Source organism: Carassius gibelio, chromosome B5 (genome assembly GCF_023724105.1).
Source record: "Carassius gibelio isolate Cgi1373 ecotype wild population from Czech Republic chromosome B5, carGib1.2-hapl.c, whole genome shotgun sequence".
In the NCBI taxonomy this organism is placed as follows: Eukaryota; Metazoa; Chordata; class Actinopteri; order Cypriniformes; family Cyprinidae; genus Carassius; species Carassius gibelio.
Window position 1 is genome coordinate 34,982,778 of NC_068400.1, and position 23,699 is coordinate 35,006,476.

Genomic DNA, 23,699 nt, shown 5'->3' on the forward strand with positions numbered 1-23,699 from the left:
ACTTTTCTCTGTACTTTGATCCGTGAGTCAGAAGTTCAGCTGCTTAACAGTGAGGAATGTGAAGGAAGATAAATGATATTGTGGAAGTCAAACAGGACTAGCCCCTTTCCCCTTCCATCTCATAGTGCTTATCACATCATTATTTGAGAGACAGGAGTAACAGAGGCTTCCTTTAGTGATAGTAAATGATATGAACCACAAAAACAGAATACAAAGGGCACATTCTTACACAAATACCTATTATTTTCCTCTGATTGTGTTTTTCTTTAATTTATCAGTTTAAGCATACACATACTGCATAGATAGCCTTTGCAGTGCAGAACCAAGCCAACCAAAAGGGATTCAGGATTTGTGGATGACAATCTTTAGGTATTGCTTTGTTTTAGTTATCTGTGATCCAACCTTTGCTAAGGAGCAGCTGATATATAGCAGGAGACAGATAAAGATGCTTGGTTCCTTACTGCACAGCCTGTGACCAGTAAATAGGATGTTAGATTTGCTGAAGAGCACAAGGTCATTTAAACTGTAGGAAATGTACTGATTCTGCGTTACACTGTACTCTTAAAAATAAAGGTTCCAAAAGGCTGTTTTTTTCAGTGAACAGTTCAAAGAACCATTTTGAAGAACATTTAAAGAACCTCTTTTTGAAGAAACTTTTCTGAATTTGAACGGTAACATAAACGTTGCTAAAAAAGAGCCTTTACAAGTTTAAAACCACACAATTTAAATAGAAAATTAAATTTTTAAGCAATCTAATAGGCAGTTGATACAATTATGTCGGTTTTCTTAATATAGTCATTACCACTTTTAAGGTCCATATTTGTACCATATTTACTTCTAAATGGTACATTTTAGTACCTTAAAGATACATATTAGTACTTTAAAAAGTGATACCTAACTAAAGTGTATATTTCAGCTCATAGTGCCTTGTGAGGGTGGATATACTTATTATAGATTAATTCAGCTCAGTAAAGCCATAAATATTTTTGACATATATTTTTAAAGCGCTCCCTATTTTATAGAAATGAATTAATTAGTCTTTTTAAGACATTTTAAAACGTTTTCAGAAAATATTTTTCTTACATTTACTATCTAATTTTGTATAAGTATTACGAATAGTTCATGTTGAAAAGCACTCAAGTGGAAGGGCAGAAAAAGCATCATAAGCCATTTACCCGTTTAGTTTGATTTGTTCTGACAAGTAGCATACCCTCAAGGAATTAAGATGAAGGGAAAAATAACAAACGAGTAACTTCCGTCTTTTCCGACAATAATTTGTCTAGCATCTTTCAGCTTCTCTCATGAGGATGACCCGTGCACTTCCTAAAATACTTTTCTGCACTCGAGATTAATCTTAACTACTGTAAAATCCCCTTCACTTTTGACATTTCCCAAAGGACATTTAGAGTCTCGTGAAAACTGCAAAGATAGTCATTATAACAGGGGTCAGTTTGCTGTCTGTCCTCCAGAGTTTCACAATATTAAGAATTTCGCGCTGTCAAATCTACAAATCATTATCGTTTTAACAAATGAAGGGGAAAACTAGGATGTACTTAATGACGTGATTTGATCTAATCTTCGCTAACTGATGGGTTTCGGTGAAGAGCGGACAATAAGATGAGCCAAAAAAGTGATCAATCGTACCTTAATAATTTAATCCAACACATATGAAGGAAATAGGTTAACAAGTAACCGCATGTTTACCCTTAATCAAATACTGTCCAACCACAAACTGTAATGTCCGATTCATGTTTCCCAGGAAATAAGTAGCAAAATACTAATCAGTAAATGCATTGAGTTTTATAAGTCACAGGTAAAACGGTGTTTATTCTGTAATCCTGTGTGTCTGCAGATAAAGATAATGAGCTGTCCAGAGTGCTGAAGACCACGTGCCTAGTTGACTACTTCATCTTACTATTTAAACCACGCTACGATTTACTAAAATATTGTATCCGAAATACTTTGAATCAGAGGTAACTTCAATGCACTCATAAACTAACTGGTATTTCTGTATATTTTGTATTGCAAACATTTTAAAGAAGCGATTTCACGTGTAGGCTACGATCCATGTACTTTTTCAGTCTTCAGTGGTGTCATATGAATAGTTAATTTCATATCATTAACGTCGGTATCACATATTCTCATTTTGATGTTTCACGTCGAAGCGTACAGTAGTATGCTACTATAATTAGCTATTTTATGTATAGCCAACAATAATCAGAAAATATTCGATGAATTAGCCTATATCACGTGCTAAACGTCTCAAATGTAAATCTACAATAAAGTGATCAAACCTGCGATAATTATTTAGCCTGTGTAGACTATAGGCTATATTTTAATGCTTATCTTTAATAGGCTGCTGATCGGAATGTCCTCTAGCGGCGTTATGCTGCTATGGTTACCCTCCTCCGGCAAACAACATTTCTCTATTTGGCGACAGGTGAAAATGTGAGAGTTTCTGCTAACTGAAATGTATTTGTGAACATTTATAAAATGAAACCTATTTAATGAAGTTTTCAAAATTGTTCTGATATCCTTTGGGGGGCTAAAAGCTTAGAAGAGAGGCTCAGACCCCCCCCAAAAGCCTCCGCTGCACCCCGTCTCGAGTCAACAAAAAAATTATAATTTAACCACTTCCAAGCGTAATATTTCCCCACGGCTTTTTTATATACACTTTAATTTAAAAGAGGATATTCGACGTCATTTACTCTTTTGAATCGGAAAAAAAGAGAAATCAACAGAGACAAAGCAACTGGGTGCGCTCTGTCACTACTAAATTTCGGTGGCATTCCTTTTTCTCATGAGTAGCATTCCATGAACATTAGCGCTCTATAGGAGGGGCGGGGCTTTACGCACAACCACGCCTACCTGGGACAACACACTACAGAGTGAGAGAAAAGCGCTTGCCGAGCGCTCAATCCTGTCACTGCACAGACATGAACCGAGCTCAGCGAGCAATAATCAAATCAAAGATTTGTACTCTTCGCGATTAACACTCAATTTTTCTTTATCGCTCAAAGGTGCTACACTTTTCCGTCCCAACCGTCCTGTGTCCGTTCAGAAATCATTCAATCGTTTGCGCTGGATCTGTCGTGCAAGAAGATGTGCGTGGAAAGCGATGAATGTGAAATCGAGGGGTGCAGCAGTTCGGATGAAGTGCACACACTGTCTGGAAGCATGAGTCCGACTCTTAAATCCAGTGCAGACCTGCACCCCTGCAAACCTGGGCAGAAATTCCGTGCCGCATTACTCCGATGCCGGTCTCCGCTCGTCGCCGCCGGGATTCTGAGTTTTGGAAATGTGCTCAATTACATGGACAGATACACCGTAGCAGGTAAGACCAGTATTTTCTATGCTTTACTAACTGGCTCAGGAGAGAGAAAACCGCGCTAGTCTTCATTTGTATTGTTTGATGTTTCAGTTACAGAGAGGTTTCAGGTCAAAACACTCACCAGGAAAATCACTATTTAAATCAAGTGATCATTTGTATCTTGCTGCACACGTGCTGAGTTTTATTGAGCGGGTTAAATACGTTATTTTCTGTGTGATTTAATCAAACCACCCGGATTGAGAGGTAACCCCGTTGTGCTAACATGATATTGATTGGTTACTATTGTGAGTGATCTTAGGTCAGTCTAATCTGACCCTCTGCCTGCCAAATGAGTGGAAACCCAAATCCTCTTGACAAGTGTTACCATGTATAATTTTGTATCTATTATAAGCCCCTTTCAAACCAGTATCCACGTTACACATTAGGCTCCTTTAAACAATTAATGGCAATGTGCACATAGCTCCACACAATAATTAGGTTACGTATTGTGGTTCATTTCTAAACTACTGTGTGTAAATATAGGCTACAGCGAGAATCAAGATCACGTTACGCATTTATTAACCCATCAATGTAAATATAATGGACATTGTGTCCAAAAATAATACGTTTACACACACCTGCAAATAAAAATACACAGACCTCAGTTAAACTAGTAGCGATGTACTCGAGGACATTACAGTCCAAAGTAATTTAAAGCAAAATTTGTATATCATAAAATTGTATATCCTTGGTTTTAAAAATATGAACCTCAGTAGCGCTCCTCAAGATGCCCTTGGTATCAGGAATCAAGTTATTCTGGAATAAAGACAGAGCGCAGCCGCGGTCTGACATGTTTCCATAGAAACTAGAACAGATTTAATCTACTAGTTTTTATGTTGTCAAATTGAGCTTCCCTCAAAAAGTGCGGATTAATTCGTTTACTGAATGGGTACTCGGTGATCCGAGGGGACCTGTCAGCTGACATTCGCTCCAGCACACTCTGAGAGGGGTAATTTTAATGAATAACTAATGATAAGCGATTAGAGATTTGGAACAAGAAAAGAGTGCGCTATTAGCTAGGGATTTCTGAAAGGCGGGATTTAGGATAACCGCCAATACTTGATACTGCTCTGAATCCATTTCCTTCAGATTTACTTTTAATAGGCTATACAACTCTGTGTGTGTTATTTGACAAAATAACCACATTGTAGTTTTCTTAAGATGCATCCTGGGACATAAAAAAGTATTTGCTATGCAGTTATTTGGTGGAGCTTGTCAATTAAAAATCGTCAGAGTTGTTTTTATTTTTATGTATTAATTAATTGGCAGAAGGGGGGGGGGGGGGCATTAATTTCAAATTATGAGGACTGCATAAATGAAAAGCAAATGTTCGCAGTGCCCGGTCTGTTCTTTCCTCTCTGAACAGCGTGTTCCTTCTTGCACGCGCTTCACAGGCACTTTTGACAGCGCGAGATGCTTGAATGGCGCGCCTCTGCAGCATTTTTTTTTAATTTTTTTTTTTGGGGGCGGGCGGGGGGCTATAGTTATTCAGAAAAACCTGGGATGCATCAAAATATATTAACGCACGGTCCGCACTGGCAAATAATTCTCTCATCCCTTTGCAAAGGTGCGTTACTTTGCCAGATGGTCGCGTGTAGCATCATTCAGGCGAACAATTTAAGATCTCAGTCAATAATTCATGGAGCGAAATCTGCGAGGACTTGAAAGTAGAAAATTAGCAAAGGCAATGTTATCGCAATACAGATACAGGGTTCAGCAGCATTACATAAGTCAGCCTAGCTGTGATGATAACATTATGAAAAAGATGTGTTCACGTGGGTTTATCTTATCTAATCCTGCCATCTGTAAAATCAATCCATTTTCCTATATAGACAGAAATCATCATCTTCATAGATAAAAGTATCAACGTAAACTAAATTTTACCCAAGTGAGGTAACAGATACACACATTTGTCTATAAAAAGGAAGATCCTTATCATGTTGTACAAGTGCCCATTTGAAACATACACAGCTATTCAACCTCTTGGCTTCTAAACCAGGAGTTATATCTGAACAGTTTAGATGAATGAAGAGAGTGAAATGGAGAATATATATGTGTGAGATGATGACTGCAGGGAGAATGCAGCAAATTGGTCAGTGTATGTGTTTGTGACAAGTGTATGTGTTTGTCAGTGAATGGTGCAGCAGCAGACTGCATGTTGTTGAGTGTAGCATCTCTGGAAGACCTCAGTTCCTGATTGATCATGCGTTATGGGACGTGTGTATATGAGGATTAAGCCCACTTCTTGAGACAGAGGAGAGGGTAGAGCTGACGCAGGCACCCTGCAGTGGTGACTACGACCACTCTTTAGTATGAGAGAGAGAACAAGAGAATGTTGTTTAGGCTTTCTAAAAATAGAAAGTTCTACATGTTTGCAATTACATGAGAGTGATTAAAAGATGACAGTTTTTTTTGTTACTGTGCGCACTTTTTTATCTTTAGTGCTAAAAGAGAGGTTAATCATCTAGATTTAATTCCTGAACCTTGATGTTTCAAAATTAGAAACGATGCAGTACAAAAATGGTAAACTGAATTGTGCCTACTTGAAGAATGTTCACCCGAAAATTAAAATTCACATGTTCACTTGTTTCAAACCTGTAAGACCATCGTTCATCTTCAGAACACAAATTAAGATATCTTTGATACATTTCGGGAGCTCTCGGACCCTCCATAGACAGCAATGATCCTAACATGTTCAAGGCTCAGAAATGTAGCAAGGAGATAGTTAAAATAATCCATGTGACATCAGTGGTTCAACCGTAAAGTTATAAAGCTATGAGAATATTTTTGGTGTGCAAAGAAAACTAAAATAATGACTTTATTCAACAATATGTCTCCTCCGCGTCACCCTATAGTGCCATTTTGGAGAGTATGCAACGTATGTATGCGGATACATTGTTTACGCTTTGATCTGAACGTAAACAACGTATCCACATACATATATTGCATTTGTCGTTTACGTGTGTGATACTCTCCAAAATGGTGCTATAGGTTGACGTTAGGAGAAAACTTGTTGATTAAAGTGGTTATTTTTGTTTTCTTTGTTCACAAAAAGTATTCTTGTAGCTTCATGAAATAACGGTTTACACACAAACAAAATCAAATCAAATGTGCATGAAGTCATTTCTTTTAACACCAAACAATTTTGCATTACATTCTCAGCTAGTTTCGTATAATTAATGCAGTTCCCAGGTCTTATAAATCCTGTCACTGTGAAAACACTTCATTTGTGTTTTCTTGCTGTTTAAGTCATATTCATTTACTGCTAGTTTCACTTTTTACAAGTAGTTCTAGACTGTGGTTGTTTGGAATCTTATAGCATCAACCAAAGTCTCTCATCACTGTTAGCCAGAACCAAATTTTATTCTCAAAAAAGAAGGGGAAAAAGCAGTGTGTCATTTTAGCCTTGTCAGTCTTGTGTTTAATTGATTGATATGTGTGTGAAAGAGAACAGCAAAGCTCTAATTTGGCTGTTTCTCCACCTAAACAAAACTAGAGGGTGTGCAGTTTTTATAGCAGAGGAGAAACAACCAAACCCTCATGGGGAACCGCATAACAGAATGAAGCACAGAGGAAGAAAAACATTCTACGTGTTGATTCTGTGGCAAAAAACTTTTGTGTATTACCTGACACATGGTGTTTGGGTGTACTAAGGATGTAATATGGTCACTATAGACTCTTGTTGTGTATTTTCGGTGGCTAGACTATCTGCTATAACACATATCTGGCTAGACAAAGTCATAGGAACGACTTCATCCTTCTTTATGTTTAGCCCAAGGTCTATTTCTGCCACGTTAGGCCCAACTTGCCCACTTCTTTCACTCCCTGCTTGCCCATTATATTTGTCCACTATCTATATCTGTCTCTTTCTGTCTCCAACACAGCCTCCAGTGGGACGGAGAGATCAGATTGATGGGACTGAGGTTGTGAACCATTTAGTTTAATTAAATTTGTGGTTTGGCTGTGATGGCTCAGACCCAAGGAGGCTGGCTGGCAACAGTCCCTTCAGCAGACAGACTGAGCTCAACAACAGATTACAGTTAAGACAGGGATTAGGAGGCGCGGGGAATACCACAAGGATGTACAGACGGAGGACACTTAATATTATTTGATCTAAGATCCTCCATTGAGCCACCGGCCTCATGCCTTCTCTAATGAAGGAAGTTCGACTGGTAATCTGGATTATGAGGTGCAGCAGATACTGAAAGATGCAGTTTTTTTCCCTAAAGGCATCTGAGGTATGAGGATGTTTAATCTCAAAACAAGTGCTTAATTACATGTGATGGGTAATCCAGCAGCCAGAGGAGCTCCCTGAGGGGAAAATGAGCATGTCTGCACATTCAGATACACAGGCTCATAGTTTATGAAGGGAAGTGGAGACCACAGTGCTGTAAGCTTTTGCTGCATTACTTTTCTGCACTAGATGGTCCAGTCTAGCTGGCTCAGCTCTAATTCTGCCCTGGACACACTCTCTGGCAGTCCCTTCTGTAAGACACTCTCTCTCTCTCTCTCTCTCTCTCTCGCACACTGTCATTTCCATTTGTGCCCCTTGTGGTGTGAATTGAAGGTGTGATAAGGCCTATCAGCAACAAAACAGTGTGCTGTACTGAAGGAGGTCAGCAGCAGTAGCACGTAGCACATGTGCTGCACATATAGTAATGACACCAGGAAAAGTATTACATCATGTCAAAAGCTCCTATGCATTTATTTTATCATGCAAATTCACTGCACTGACCAACAGAAAGATGGTTGATTTGAAAGTGACCTCTGAGTGAGCTGTGCGTCTTACATCGCTATACTATTGACTATGGGCATTCTGAAATGTCTGTATGTAGATCAATGCTGCAGAAGTGTATTTTCAATATTCTGACAACAAACTGCATGTCTGTATTGAAATGAAATGTTGAGGTTGGCTTAGTCACTTTAGGTTTGGCTGTCATCTCTCTCCACTACTCGCTTGTATTACTATGCTCATATTAAAGGATTCTCAACAACAAAAGCATGAGCGTAATGGAAAAACTGAGTTATTGAGTTTATAAGCTTGTCTCACTCGTCTGAAACCCTCATGCAGAGCAAATGGCTTCCATTTCTCCTAAAGTTGATTCCCATATGCACTGTAATTGCTTTTCAGAAGCAGTTATAGAGCTGTTGTGCTTACTACTGATGTCGCCTTCAAACCTGAAATATAAATCCATTATAGTTAAAAAGACAATTACAAGTTAACTCTTAATGCTGGTGTGTACTGAAGAAGGCACATAGTATTTAATATCCCCAATAACAGTGCAGTACAATAGACATTAGTGTTTGAGGAACAGTTGGAGCAGTTTTTCTTTCCTCAAACTAAAGTTCTCCCATATTAAGATATCTTCTTGGCATGTGTGTGTGTGTGTGTTTATAGGGTTGTATTTAGCTGATGTATGTGCTGCCTGTGATAGGAGTGGTTGGAATTAGACGGTACCTCTTCCTCCTTTCAACACTGTGCTTTTCATGTGGTCACAGCATCCATTACACAAGCACGAAAAGCCATTACTGTGACAGCTGCTACTTCCTTGAAGACTGCTTGACTTCTAAAGTCTGACCTAGCCCTAGAAGTTGGGCAAGAAAGTGAGCGAAAAGAGCTTCCGGTCTTCCTAAATCGTTTATCTTTTCTTATGAAGAGGGCACACAACCATGATCGCGTTTCTGACCTCAACAATAAGGTCAGTGTATAAATATATATAGACACGCATGGCGTTCAGCGGTACAAATTCTCATCTCGCTCTGGAGAGGCTGTATTGGGCAGAGCAGCCTGACGACTCTCAAAATAATCAATGACACAATCAAGTCCGCTAACAGCCTCTGAGAACCTGGATGTGATTTTCCCAGTTTATTTTTTAACGGGCTTGTCTTTCATTCGGCCCATGTGATGTTCATTTAATGTAGCGTGGATGACCCAGACAAGGAACAGTGTTTGTTATGTTTTTCCACCAGACATGCTTGTTTAAATGGCACTGACCCTGTTAATATAATTGGTGGCTTGCTTTTAGCTCATTGCATGTCCAAACAGATGTGTAGTATGTGTGGGTGTTTATCTGTTTAAAGAAGGGGATTCACCATGATTCTCAGCCTCAACGTGTTTTTTTGACGGAGTGTGTGTCTAAGGGATTAAGGGCGGAGAGTTTGACAGACAGCTGTACAGGAGGGTGAAAGAAGGGGGGGGGGAGTGCCTGAGGGGGGAGCGCACCTGTGGGATTTGAAGTCTCAGGTATGTCACTGTGTATTAGACCAGGACTGTTTAGAAATGTATGAATTTGAGCCCGAGAGACAACCTTTAGGCCTGACCTCTGATCCCATGTGGCTACAATAATCCAACCTAATCTAATTACATTTTTATGACAAAATAGTACTTTACAGTTTAGCAAACATTTTTACTGTTGAATTTGTCATTCATTTTCCATTTTTTATCCTCCATACATCGTCATGCATAGAGGGACAAACTCGTCAATTAAACTTCCGGATGCAACATAAAAGTGGCTAAATCATCCTGAAAGCAAAGCAAATATTCACACAGTAGGTGCTACAGCATAACTGAGAGATACCGGAATCTCGAATTATGCTTGACCTGATATCAAATTTGAGTAGTTATTTCAGGTTTATGAGGGTGGATAATATTTATAGATAAGGCTGATAATCTGCTCTGTTTTTAGATAAGACTTCTGTGTAAATATTGACCAAAGCAAATCAAAAGAAGGGTCAGTAGGGTAAACTACTCTACTAAAGCCTTCAGAAGCTCTCAACAAATATTTAAACTGGACTTTACTGCATGTCTGTATTTACAGAGTATTATTGAGGAGGAAAATATGTCATCTTTCCCACTATACAATTGTGACTGAGTAAATAATCAGCCACTTGTATTATTGTAATTTCCCAGATTTGTAGCCTAAGCATGTGTATGTGTGATTACACAGAATAACACAATATCAGTCTCTGTATATCTATTAATGAAGGGGCCTACTGAAATATCATCTCATCAAGTCAGTGTTTTATGTGTATTCCTGTGTCACAGAATGCCAACTTTTTATACTTGACAACACTTGGTTTTGTTTGTCATCCCGAGACGTTGCATGTCAGAAACACTTTTGCCTCAGTGGAAAATCTAGCTCTGTTGTTTCAGTGTGTGTGAAGAGTAGACGTCCAGGGTTTAAAGGCTCAGGTACACACAGAGGAACAGGCGTTGCTTTTCTCTAAACCACAGGATGGACAGTCACATGTGAATGGCCTACCCTGTACATTTAAATTCCAGTGCTTCTTTAACTAGACTCAGTATGCTGCTCAGAACGCTATAGGGAGCCCTGGGACTTTCCCTGGTGGACTTGTGGGCCTCTTGAAACCAAATTTGCACTACTGTTTTTAATTTTAAATAAATAAGTTTATTGAGTTGAGGATGCATTAAATTGATCAAAAGGGACAGTAAAAACTTTTATAATGCTATAAAAGATTTCTACTTCAAAGAAATGATGTATTGTATTCATCAAAGAATCCTGAAAAAAGTATTACAGTCTCCACAAACAAATTAAGAAGCACTACTGGAGCTGTGCCACTTTATTCATAAATATATGTATACAGTACGTTATATATGAACTACATAAGACAGCAGGTGTGTTGAATTGACATAAGTCTGTTTTTAGGCACAGTCCATAACTGCTATATGACAAATACTTAAAGACCTTAGTTTCCTTTAAGGATTAATTTGGTATTCGTACCAGGTAAGCCACAATAGTTTGAGTTATTTGGCCACACCAGAACATAATAATTAGCTAGAACTAACGCCTGAAATACCTGTGTGTGTGTGTGTGTGTGTGTGTGTGTGTGTGTGTGTGTGTGTGTGTGTGAGGTGTGCGTCTCCACCTCACTGATGTGGAATGTGGAGTTAGAGCTGGAATTCCAGTGATGCGGTTGTTTTGTTTTCCCACAGTTGCTTTACCTCTCTGATCTATAGTTACAGTCACCAGCCCACGCTACAGAAAGGTTCTTACAATACAAAATCATTACAAAACATCTAAATTTACACAGCCAAACATGCTTCTTTTATAATCTCACACCTTCTATTCTTCTTGAAGGTCTCTCTTGGGTTTCTATGGCGGAACATTTTGGTGGGCCTTTAGGATGAAATACAAATCTAAGACATACCGTCTCTCGAGAGTGTCTTCCACTGTTCTGCATTAAACTAGACCAGGATGAAATGAGATGTATCTCTAATTCATGAAAGAGAAAGTGAGATGGATCACTGCGCTGGAAAGTCTCAGCTGTTCTCAATGATAGAGGGTGAAAATAGTGCTTTGCATAGCTAGAAAATAGATGTAATAAAAGACACTGGGACAGATAAAAATGATCTGGAGGTCTGTGTGTGATTGTGTGGGTGTGCATCTATGCATTGATTGGATAGAATAGAGGTTTATGGGGCTACAGTCAATTACTCAGACTACAGCGTCCCTTGAATACATGCCACATGTGGTTCTCCTGTAGATATTGATTTCAGACAACCCAGTTCTGTATTCATCACAGGGCTATGCTACATTCTGATGTGAACTGAGAATGCCTTTTGATTTCGAGTTTGAAGTAAATGGATTCAATGCACACAGACTACGTCTTTCCACTAAAGGATCAGTGCTTTATCAGTTATAGTATTCTCCCATAGCATAGTAGTAAACTCTTTTTTTCACGTTTTGACTGTGCATTTGTCCATTTGAATTCATGGAACAGTTAGACAGACAGACCTGCATTACATTTCTTTAAATTGCAATTCCTTAGATCCCATTTCCTGTCATTCTGTGGGATATTACACACTAGGAATTACGTAATGTTGCACTCGTCTCACTATAGGAGTCTACTGAGTGATCAAACAGAGACAGGATGGACTGATGACAACTTTCCTGCCATGTAGCACTTTATAGTTATTACTGTCCCATGTCCTCTGGGGTTACGAATGCTTTATTTTCTCTGAACCAACTTTTGACCCTTTTAAGGGTGCTTTCACACTAGCACTTTTGGTGCGCACCCGGGTTCGATTGATGTCAGAGTTCGGTTCGTTTGGATGATGTGAACGCTGTCTTCCGTATTCGGATGCACACCCGCAAACCATACCCGAGTCCGCTTAAAAACGGTGGTCTGGGGTACGCTTCATGTGAAGTCTGGAATGGTTCGCTGCTTATGTAAACGCAATCGTACCAAATTGCGGAAGTGAACCGCTTTTAATGACAAATTAGTTTAGAAAATGTGTGTTTGTGTGTGTGTTTCACTCACTTTCATGATGAGCATGACTGACGCGCTGTAAGCAGAGAGCTGTACATCTCATTTATGTTCGCCTTCAACATTCTTTAGAGCATTTTCAGTAAATTCGTAAGACAGACGCAAGTGCCGTAATGTTCCAAAGCTTTAATAAACAAAACGAACAGTTAAAAAATGTAATACATAAAAGTGCAGAGAGCAATGTTATGCATTTGCGGCCTTCTCCTGCGCTGTCGTTACCAAGCAACGGGGTAAACAGCTGCTTCTTTGATGACGCAAGCGATCCGAGGTTCGGACTCAAATATTATAATATGAACACAGTCCAGTGGGGGCAGGGGGAGGGGGAGCAACCGAACTCGGGTTCGGACCAGGCAAGTGAACCAAGTGTGAAAGCACCCTAAGTATCAAGTTGAATAAAGAATTCTTAGAAGCATGAATTTTTTTATTTTTTTTTACAAGTATAGCTATAAATGCCCTGTAAAAGAGAAAGCCGTGAAACATTTATGTGTGTAGTTTTCACTCAATTGGCCAACATAACTGACTGGCCTAACCTAAATGAAAACTTTTTTTTCCTCCACACACATTTCTCCTACTTCCATCACCTTCAGCTGTCAGTTTTCTAAAGCTCATGGCCACTCACACTGAGCAGTATGGCTAGAGTCTAATGCTAAATTGAGCTTGAAAGACCAGCTCTCAACAGCTTTTTCAGCACTAAGTGTGCTGAAATGCCTCGTCTAATTTTCTCGTGGCAACTCTTGCCTCTTTTCTCTGTGTTTGTTGCTCAACACTGTCAATTACTGCATTGAGAATAGCTTGGCTTGCTATGCCGTTTGAAGCTTCATTGATTAAGCTCTTCTCCTTAGACATTTTCTGAATCAAAGAGCTTCACACGCTAAGCCCAAAGATTGTATTTTAGTATTCAAGCACTGTCCTTTGCCACTTTAAAGTAATTCCTGAACACTTTGAGATAGCATTTTAAGTGTCCAAATTATTATTCTGTAACTAATGACAGGATTAATGCAAAATAAAAATAATTTAAAGAAAATAAATTCAATTTAACTTCTCAACATGTTTGTCAGTGGGATATGGACTAATTAATGATGCTTCACTATAGGTTTACACTTCGAATGGGAATGGCAGTAATTAAGAAAGATAATCAAGCACTTCAGCACTTTTATTCAGGACTAATTATTATTCAAGGAATCGGGCACTGTTTACGCCCCCCCTGGGTGAGACCCACCCCACTCCTACACAGCTCTTACAGAACAAAGAGAAGAAAAGGAGAAGAAGCAAAGAGGCATAGTGAGCGAGAAAAGCCAAATCAAATCTCATTACAGGCAAAAAACAAAAAGCCCTTATAATTAGAGTAATCCCTTTCTGTGTCATGCAAAAAATAAAAACAAAGCATCAGGATTAGGCTACAAATGAAGCATGTCTAATGTCAGTCAGCAAAACGTTAAACCAGTTAATAGTTCGACAGCATCAGAAGATGTTTAAACTGTTGGTGCAAATGGTCTGTCATGAGATTAGTATTAAGGTTGCATGAACACTAACAGGCAGATGTTAAGGATCCCAAAACCAAACTTGTACGTTTTTCTGACCCACACCTTTGAATAATAGTATATCAATACAGTGTACTGCTAGATTTTACAGTGTGTCCACTTAAGATACTTTCAAACAACTAGCAAGATGCAAAAAATGTTCATGACTGTAACTAAAGCAAAAATGTCTATACTAAATGCACCAGTCCTTTAATATGCATCAACACAGAAACGAAAACTGCTTATCAAGTGATTTTATGCATTCTTCAGCATCACAATCTGAGGGAAGGGAAGGTAATTGAAGCTTCTGCTTGGCAGTTAACATTAGCACACAACCGACAGAATGCTATCAAATCAGACTGATAGTAAGGGCAGCCTTAATTGCACTCCAGTGTCTGTCAGCTGCTTTCTCTCCTGCTAAATTGCTCAGTTTTGTCAGGAGCTCATTTAATGAAACGAGCTGCTCATTTAGAGCCTCTGTGTGTAATATCCACTATATAAATGTATACAGTGAACATTACAGACAATGTTTACTGTTGCTAAAAATCTATACTCATGCATCTCTGTGTCTGTGCATGCTTAAACTAGAAAATCCCTCTCTGTATCCATGTATAGAGATAAAGTATACTGATATGTCTTTACATTTATTGACCATATGCTCCAGTGCATTCTGACCATTGCACAGCTATACGTCTGACACAATAATTCTCTTATGAATTATTCATATACAAATACTATATGCTGTTTCTGCATAGCACCTCTGCAGGAGAAAACCTCTCCCTCTTTTTCTTTTTATATAATATTAAAAAGCATGTGGTGTGGTCTAGACTAGAAGACTGACTGAAGAAGCCTTGCAGTGCATAAATTATTTACACTCTCCAGGCAAGTATTTTGGTTTAAAGGAAATACTATTTTCTGTGCATTTGTGAGGTAATAACCATAAAGTGTACATTTTTTGCTCTTGTGCACACACACTTTAAAACTAGTCTCAGATCAGCAGTGTAGCGTACAGAGCAGTACAACGGCAAGCAGTGCTGGCAGTCCGCCCGAGGGTGAGGCAGTAATGAGGAACTACTGGTATAAAATGGTATGGGAATTCCGAAACACCCACACCCGCAAACGCCTGCTAAAACACCCCCCCTCTCACCCCCTACCGCCCTCCTCTGACATCTGCATTGTGTTTATATGGACTGTGTGGTGGTTAAAGGCTGAGTGGAAAAAGCATCCATCGTTTGTGGGATATGTATGGACCCGGCGGTCAGGAGCTTGCCTGGAACAGACAAGCATACTTGTGGTCAGCTCTTACCCTGCCTCTGCACTCTCCTAGGTTTGGCTCAGCGCAAGAGAGCAGACATTTTTGCAGAGAAGCTGGGAAGGGTGAACATGGGAACAGTGTTTTTTCTTCTGTCGAGGTGTTGTTATATCAGTCCCTGTGACACTTTTGAGAAGGATCACCCTTAGGTTGATGAGAGAAGCAGAGAAGCAGGGGATGGGAAAGGAGGAAAGGAAAATAGGAGGAAGAGAGCTTCAGGATGTGTCTGCAGCAGTATAGTGGTTTGGTAGAATGAAAAGAATGAGGGAGAAAAGAACTTCACAACAGAGCAGAGAGGAAATTCTCTTACCGCAAGAGTAGCATTACACAGGATATGGAAATGTACGTTTGTACTGCTGTTTGACCTACCACACACACACACACACAGGGGCAAAGTCGAAACAGTTGTGCCACTTTTGAATACAGTACTGCAGCACAAAACCCTGCATCTTATTTACTAACCATCTGCATTCCAGGTTAACCACGTGCTACTCATTTTGAGATTTTTTTTAGCACAAAAATGGCTCATTTTGTATGTAAACTAGTTACTGTATATTTATAGATTGAGCTTTTTTGCCACATTGCACTAAACTTGCTGTTTCTTTAGTTAACTGGATGCGAAACACACAAATGCAAAGAGCGCTGTCAGAGGGTGCAATTATTTTTTAAACAATTGTCATATTTGCTGTATTTGTGAACATTTATGTTGATCATGACAATGTTTATTTATCAAATGATGATCAAATAAACTAAACCAACTAAGTTATTTTAGACTTTTGGATTGTAGAAGTGAAGCGTGCTGATGGACAACACTACAGCAGATGCAATCTCAGTAAAATCCCCTCACAGAGTTCTGACTATATCAAGCTTTGCGCTTCTCCCAGCTGCCTTTCCTCTCAACTCTCCTCGTCTTCTCAGTTACAGTATATAGGGCAGCTAGCCTCTTCTTTATCCTAACCTACTTCTCCCAGCCCTGAAATAGCACCAGGGTTGCTCAGTTCTATCATCTCTCTTTTGGGGATTGCAAAATTAGGTCTGTCCTATCACTCAATGATCCTCGTTTTCGTTCTCTCTCCACAGACGACAAGACAGTCCTCTGGGTCTATGCTGTGACGTGTATGTGTTTTTACAAAAATAAGAACAGGGTGTTGTGTGCATTAATGCAGTATTTAAACCTTAATGGGCTTTTGAATCTGGATTCTAAGAAAAATGTTTGCCATTGTTTAAGCTTCCGACAGTCATAAGGGGATGCTTGCGTTTCAGGATTTGACCGTACTGGAATTTCGACCGTACTGGTACTTTACATGCAGACAGTTTCACACACACTAAATATATCTCTGATATAACATCGGCTTACCTTAACAGTAGCTTAGTGTATCAAAACTCAAACCTCTTTGCATTTCTTGGCATGGATGAGCTCATAGTCTTTAAGAAACACTCAACCAAGACAAGCACTTGAACTTACATCCTGACCTCCTCTTATCAGATCAGACAAATATGGGCCCAAACAATGTATGTCTAAGATACCATCACGCCATCTTGTGTAAATCAAATGCAGGAAGGCTGCTCCTCCAGCCTCGAGGATCCATTAAACAGCTTCACTCGAATGAACTCCCCTGAGATTTGAAAAAGCACTAGACGCATTAACAGAACTGATTTGCTTATCCTGACCCTCTGAACTTTTTCAAACATGCTATTGGTCAGTCCACTGGTCAATGCCCAATGGGTCTCCTGGGAATGGCACTATAGTGAAAGCGTTAAATCAAAAAGCATCATTCAAATGCACTGCAACTTATATTAGCATATCGCCATTTCACTGCACCAATCAGCTGATAAGATGGAAACCCACATGAACCAATGTCAATGTTTGATTAGCATTTAGGATAATGAAACTAGTGTGCTAGAAAACAAAAGGCGCTCTTTCTCACACCACAGTATGTTAGCATTGCAGTTTTACTGTGTGATTTGTAAGCAAATGTTTGAATCTAAACTAGCTGGTTTGATTGACTTTATAACTAATCTATGAGGAATGTGCATTAGGCTTTTTGCACAAATTATTTGTTAAGCTAGGATTAATTAACAATAAAGGACATCAGAAAGTATGTTCATGTTTATACAAACTGTATATGTTTTCTCCCATGAAGGTTTTGTCAACCGCAATCAGTGGCTGTTGGTACTTTTAGTCACAAAGTGATGTGTTTTGTATGCAATAGATCAGTCACAACAGGCAGGGCAGCATTCTTTCGCCTTCAGTATCTGTTGCGGTTTCTTCATTTTGACAAAGTAACTCAGAATAGGCTGCAACAAAGTGCAAAGCAGGTGACCGTATCAGCCAAACCTGATAAATCTTTTCCTTGTAAGAATCAGATAAAGTCTTTGCTAATCAAGATAACTGCATATTTCTTCTTTACTGTAAAGCTTCTTTTTACCTCTCTTATCAGGCTAACTTGACCAGTCGCCAGCTGACATTTTTTCTCCTGTTTGTGTGTGTGTGTGTGTGTGTGTGTGTGTGCCAGTGCCATGTTACTATGGCAACACCTCAGGGCTGGTGGGATTGAGGCGGACACTAGAAGGTCGATGATTCTGCTGGTGCCATTTGGGGCATTTGCATCGCCTTGTGTGGCATCGCCCACATTGCCTACCGTTTTACAGTGTGATGCAACATGTAGTCAGAGTGGCTACACATCAAATGCTTCATGACAGCTCTCTCTGAAAAAAGTTTCAAGGTGTTGCTATGTTTTCCCTAAACACTGTATCTTTATCAGAGAGCCAGAAGAGAAGATAGAGGTTTGAGAATTTAGGGCAAATCACATATGGACAGCATCGCCTGCCAAACACTGAACATAATTCACTAATATGATAGTTGCTGTCATGGTCTGGTGTTGTGCTGTGCACACAATGACCTACTAGTACCAGTCTCTTCCAGTAGAAAGACCTTACTTTATCAAGTTAAATAAGGACTTACTAAATCAGATTGATACATGGTTTGGATCAGTTGTGGCTGTGGGAGTTTTGGTGGGAAGAGCGTGGTGGTTGAGGTTGTGTCTTTGGCAGGCGTGAGGGTGGGCAGGTGCAGTCTCGGTTGAAAGAGGAGAAACGCAGCACCATCTGGCACAGGGATCCCCCTCCCAGTGGGAGGAGATGGAGAGATGGAGGGATTGAAGGCTGGGGGGCAACGGAGGAGTGTGACCAAGGTAATTAGTACACTGCCTCAGATTAGACTGATGGAAAAAGGGCGGGACCACCCGCTGCTCCTGAGCATAGAGGAGGATTGTGGAAAGCCAACGCCCCGTATCTACCCCATGTCCAAATCCATTTAATGTTAAGTATGAAGAATGGATGTTCACTTTGAAAAGGGTTTTCCAAGCTTTTCTGTCAGACCACTGTCTTTGACCTAAATTATTTTACTTAAAGTACCCGTTGAAGATTTAAGTTAATGTTTCAATAAATGAACGAAACATTTGGACGTTCATAGATTAATGGTCACATGACATGCAACTGAACAAATAAAATATTTTTTTATTTAACATTTTATATTGATTTATTTTGAATTATTGGACAATGTACTTTGACACGAACCATAGTATTAACATTAACAAAGATTAATAAATAATGTAAGAAAAGTATTGCTCATTGTTAGTTATTGTGGTAACACTTTAGTATAGGGACCAATTCTCACTATTAATTAGTTGCTTATTAGCATGCCTACTGTTAGCATATTGGCTGTTTATTAGTACTTACAAAGTAGATATTTTGTATAACCATATTATACAGTTCTAATCCTGCCCAATACCTAAACTTAACAACTAATTTACTAACTATTACTAAGCAACAAATTAAGAGTTTATGTTAATGGTTTATGTTAAGTCGTAGTTAATGGTCCATTAATTCCGACAATTGGACTTTAAAGTGTGACCGCTATAGTTTGTTGATTCATTAAATACCATTAACTAAGGGGCTCTTATGGTAAAGTGTTACCGGTGTTTTTAAGATTAACTGTGTGTGTTAAATGATAGCAAAGGTGATCCAAATGTCTTTTAATCAGTTCATTAGTAATTATTTTTAGAAGATGTAGCCTGGTGCCTACATATCTTCTGTATTATTTGACCATATCATGTTGCTATACAGTTTGTTGTGTTTTGGCCGGCAGTCTAAAGAGCTCTTGATCAGGGCATTATTCCAGTTTTAGTGTAATTGCAGCTTTCGTGTTGCTGCCTTTAAATCTTCAGTCTCTCATCACCACATTCCTTCTTTCTGATCACTTTAAAGTGAGAAATTAAGCCTCTGGTGCTTTTTAACTGTCTCTAACTCTTCTCAGACAAAGACTTTGATCTTCCATTTGTGCAAAGCACACAGCATTCAGACACTTCTAAATGCAGGAGAGAGAGGCTGTAAACAGAGTCTGTGACTGACAGCCAATGAAATTAGACAAGAGCGATAGAGATCCGACATGCTTGACGTTATCTCTGATGTTACATCTCTCTAAATCACTGAACATTCTTGTACGAATAGAGGAAGAGAGAAAGCCATCCGCTTCACAGGCTTCATGCACCCGGATCAAACACCTAGTGCCGCCTAACCGTCTCTTTATTAACTTTTCAGTGCTGCCTGGCTAATTACGTCATGCTTTTTAACGTGTTGCACAAACACAGACAAATAACACAGGAGTGGCTGTGAGAAATAAAAATAGCAATTTGTTTCTGTTGCTGCAGTGGTTTTAGTCATCTTCGAGTTTCGCCTCTATCTGTTTGTGGTTTCCCATTGCCACCGGTTTTGACTTGTCACTGGCACGTTGTAGCAAAGATGTACTGAGAAGAGGCACTTTGGCAGGTGCAGGCTTGTCCGCACATAGTGACAAACGCAACATTCCTGTCACAAGAGTCACGCCACCTGCTCGCATTCCAGTGCAGTCAGTGTCTTTCCTTACTGTCTGCACCTTAAGGTACATTCAAAGTGCGTTTCTTTCTCTTTTCTCTTTCTTACGCTTCAGCACAACAGGAACTTTGTATTCTATATTTGAGCATATTTTTTATTGTTTTATGGAAAGATAGAAATATGTTCATGTTTTTCAGTTCATTTTTCATATTTGAATGATATGAATTCCTTTTTAATGTTAATGAATAATTTGTTTTTAAAATGTTTAAATATACTTTTAAATATAATCTTAATTAAATCTATAAATGTTTGCACATGGCACATTGTAATGTTCAGATTGTTAAATTTACCTTTTGAATAATTTTTTTTTTAAAATTATAAAGTTATTTTAGTTTTAATTTATTCAAAATTCTGAGAGCAACTTATCGTTATGGCCAGAATTTTTTTAATCAGTTTTGGTGAAAGATTACAATTATTGTTCATAATGTGCACCAGTAAATCATGCACAATAAGTCTAGCAACATCTACGTATTAAGAAAGTCAATTAAAAGCATTCTGGCTTCAGACTCAAACAGCCCAGTGTAGAAATGTGTGTGTGTTCATCCATAGGATCCCACATTAGCCTGTAACTGTTCTGTTATTGAGGATCACAAGGAAGTGTAATGAGAAACACCTGTCAATATTTTTTATTCTTTAAAATGCTTTGCACAGATGTCTGAAAGTTAATTCACTAATCATTTCTTCAAAAAGAAAGTCTTAACTCTAATTGTTGCGCTTAAAGGGTAAAATTTACTTCAGAGCACAAATTCTAATGTCTCTCTGTCTCGGTTTCCCAGGTGTCCTGCTTGACATACAGAAACACTTTGACGTTGGTGACAGCGGAGCAGGCTTGTTGCAAACAGGTAAGTCTCTCATAATCCCATAATTACGTAGTTTTGCAATCATGCAGTGTGCACACACAAACTCTCTGACTTATATTACTAACATGAGGTGGAAGAGAACACTGCAGCCGAAGTGACAGAGTTAACAAAGGAGGACAAAACTGTGAATGAGGTGCTCCAGCTCCAGCTCCCTCCTCCTCAAAGCCAGTATAATTGACTGTGCTTGAAACACTTGTTAGGGTTTAACAAAACAGAGGACTGCCACAGTCGTTTTTTCTATTGGATGGAGACCCATCCTGCACTGTGATCTGTCCATTATTTAACAGTGCAAGGACATTACGTACATTTTCCGATATTTCTATTAAAGAAAAAGACTACGTAAAACTCCAGTGAGGTACTCGAGAAGCTGTAAATGTGTTTTTTTTTTTCAGTCTGGTTGTTACAGGAAACTGTAATAGTACTGCAGTGGATGCCCAACACTGTGAGTCCGCTCTCCGGTTCCTTTTAATGGGAGGAAAAGACTAGTTTATTCTGGAAAACACACAGAGCTCTTGTTAGCTTAGAGATGCTTGTGGTCTGTCGCTAAGGTTCATAACGGCTAAAATTAAAAAATGACTAATAACTGTTCCCTTATTATATGCAGATGACAGTGAAGTGTAACACATTACGACATCATTAAAGGTTGTTTGTGGTGGGCTAGGAATCAGTGGATGTATACGTAGGGAGGTGAATGAGAGGGTTCAGTGTTCAAACGGCTGGCTTGCGCTGGGTCAGGTGGGGGTTTTTGAGGCCGTTGGGTTGGGCTTCCTGAACCGGGCTGGGTCCGCGTCAAGTGGCTTTTGTGAAGGAAAGTCACAGTGTGGAGGTCCTATTGGAGCAGCCCTATGAGCACTAGCACACATAAACTGTACTTGTGTGCGTGCTCACACACATACTTGAGTGTGCAAACAGAGACACCGCCATACACAGAGGCAAGAATATATACAACAAGCACACACGCTCACGCACACACTCACATAAACAGAGGCCCATTGAGCAGTTGCATAGCCAGAGATGTCTGGGCTTCAGATCCAGCTCAGTGTTTATCTACTGCCCCCATTCATTTGGTTTGAAAATATTAGAATAACTGGCCCACAGAGACCTCGGCACATAAACCTTTCAGTATTTTAAGAGTGGGATATTTTAATTCTGGGTAAAAAAAAAAAGGGTTAAGTAAAAATAAAAATCTACACCTCCTAAAACAGGATAAATCTAATTGAGAAGAAACAATTTTGTGAGGTTCATGCTTAAGATGCTAATTTGCAAATCGGCTGGAGCAAATAGATATCATTCTATTTATATGTATATACTGTACATACTACCATTCAAAAGTTTGGATTTTTTTTAAAATGAGACCTCAAGCTTAATTCAGCTTAATATCACAAAACTGATTGTATTGTGTGAGATATACAGTGTTTGGAATAACTCCGTTAGGTAACGACGTTATTTTTTCAGTAACAGGGTTATCTAATTAATTACTTTTCCCGTCGTTACAATGCTGTTAACATTACTGGACGTTAAATGCGGTGCGTTACTATGCATTGATTGAATAAACTATATAATCCGAACGCACCCCTGGCTCACACAGCTAGTGAAGAGGTGGGTTTATAACAAGATAAGCGATTATGATTGGCCAAGGCAGAGTCATGTGTTTCATGGTAGCCAATCAGAGCCAGTATTTTTACACACATGCCAGCGGCACCACACACACACAGACACACACACACACACACACACACACACACACACACACACACACACACATTTGCAACAGCTAAACAGAGATTTGCAGCAAAGATGACGAGTCAGGAGCGATCCTATGAAAAGTTGCCATTTTCAAGGTGGAGATATAAGGACTAATTCAAATTCATTGTGGTCAAAGGCAAGAATGGGTAATGTTTACATTATGTCCAGGAGCGAAGACTTTGTCGACATCCGTTATAAGCAACTCTAAATTTAATGATGCATCTCACAACGACACACACATCTACAAAGCTAGTGGCCAAAAACACTTTTCTTACAAAGATAATACTTGAAGTCCACGATAAAACTCTTACTGTTGACGTGCAATAAATATCGAAAGTTATGTACGAATGCCTGTCTGTTCTACTCATTTCAACTTGTTAAAGTTGTTAAAACTGCTCAAAAAATACAAATTCTTTGACATTTAGCAATTTTTTTTTTTTAAACAGTAATGCAAATAGTTATTTTCCCTGGTAACGAGTTACTTTTATTATAGAGTAATTCAGTTACTAACTCAGTTACTTTTTGGAACAAGTAGTGAGTAACTATAACTAATTACTTTTTAAGTAACGTTCCCAACAGTGGAGATATACAAAGGAAAACTTTCATTCTGTCATACCGTAAGAAAGAGTTATTCTCTGTTTTTGCTTAGCTGACTAAATTTCAACTGC

At 39.0% G+C, this 23,699-nt stretch overlaps 1 protein-coding gene across 1 annotated transcript in view; it reads left to right on the plus strand.

Moving 5' to 3' along the window:
• Positions 1–2,901: 2,901 nt before the first annotated feature.
• spns2 (SPNS lysolipid transporter 2, sphingosine-1-phosphate) overlaps positions 2,902–23,699 on the plus strand; it is a 63,234-nt gene continuing 42,436 nt past the window's right edge. Inside the window, exons 1-2 of the mRNA XM_052556829.1 lie at positions 2,902–3,334; positions 21,202–21,267. Of these exons, the coding sequence (XP_052412789.1) occupies positions 3,103–3,334; positions 21,202–21,267 (298 nt within the window). The 5' untranslated portion in view covers positions 2,902–3,102. The remainder of the gene's footprint in view (positions 3,335–21,201; positions 21,268–23,699) is intronic.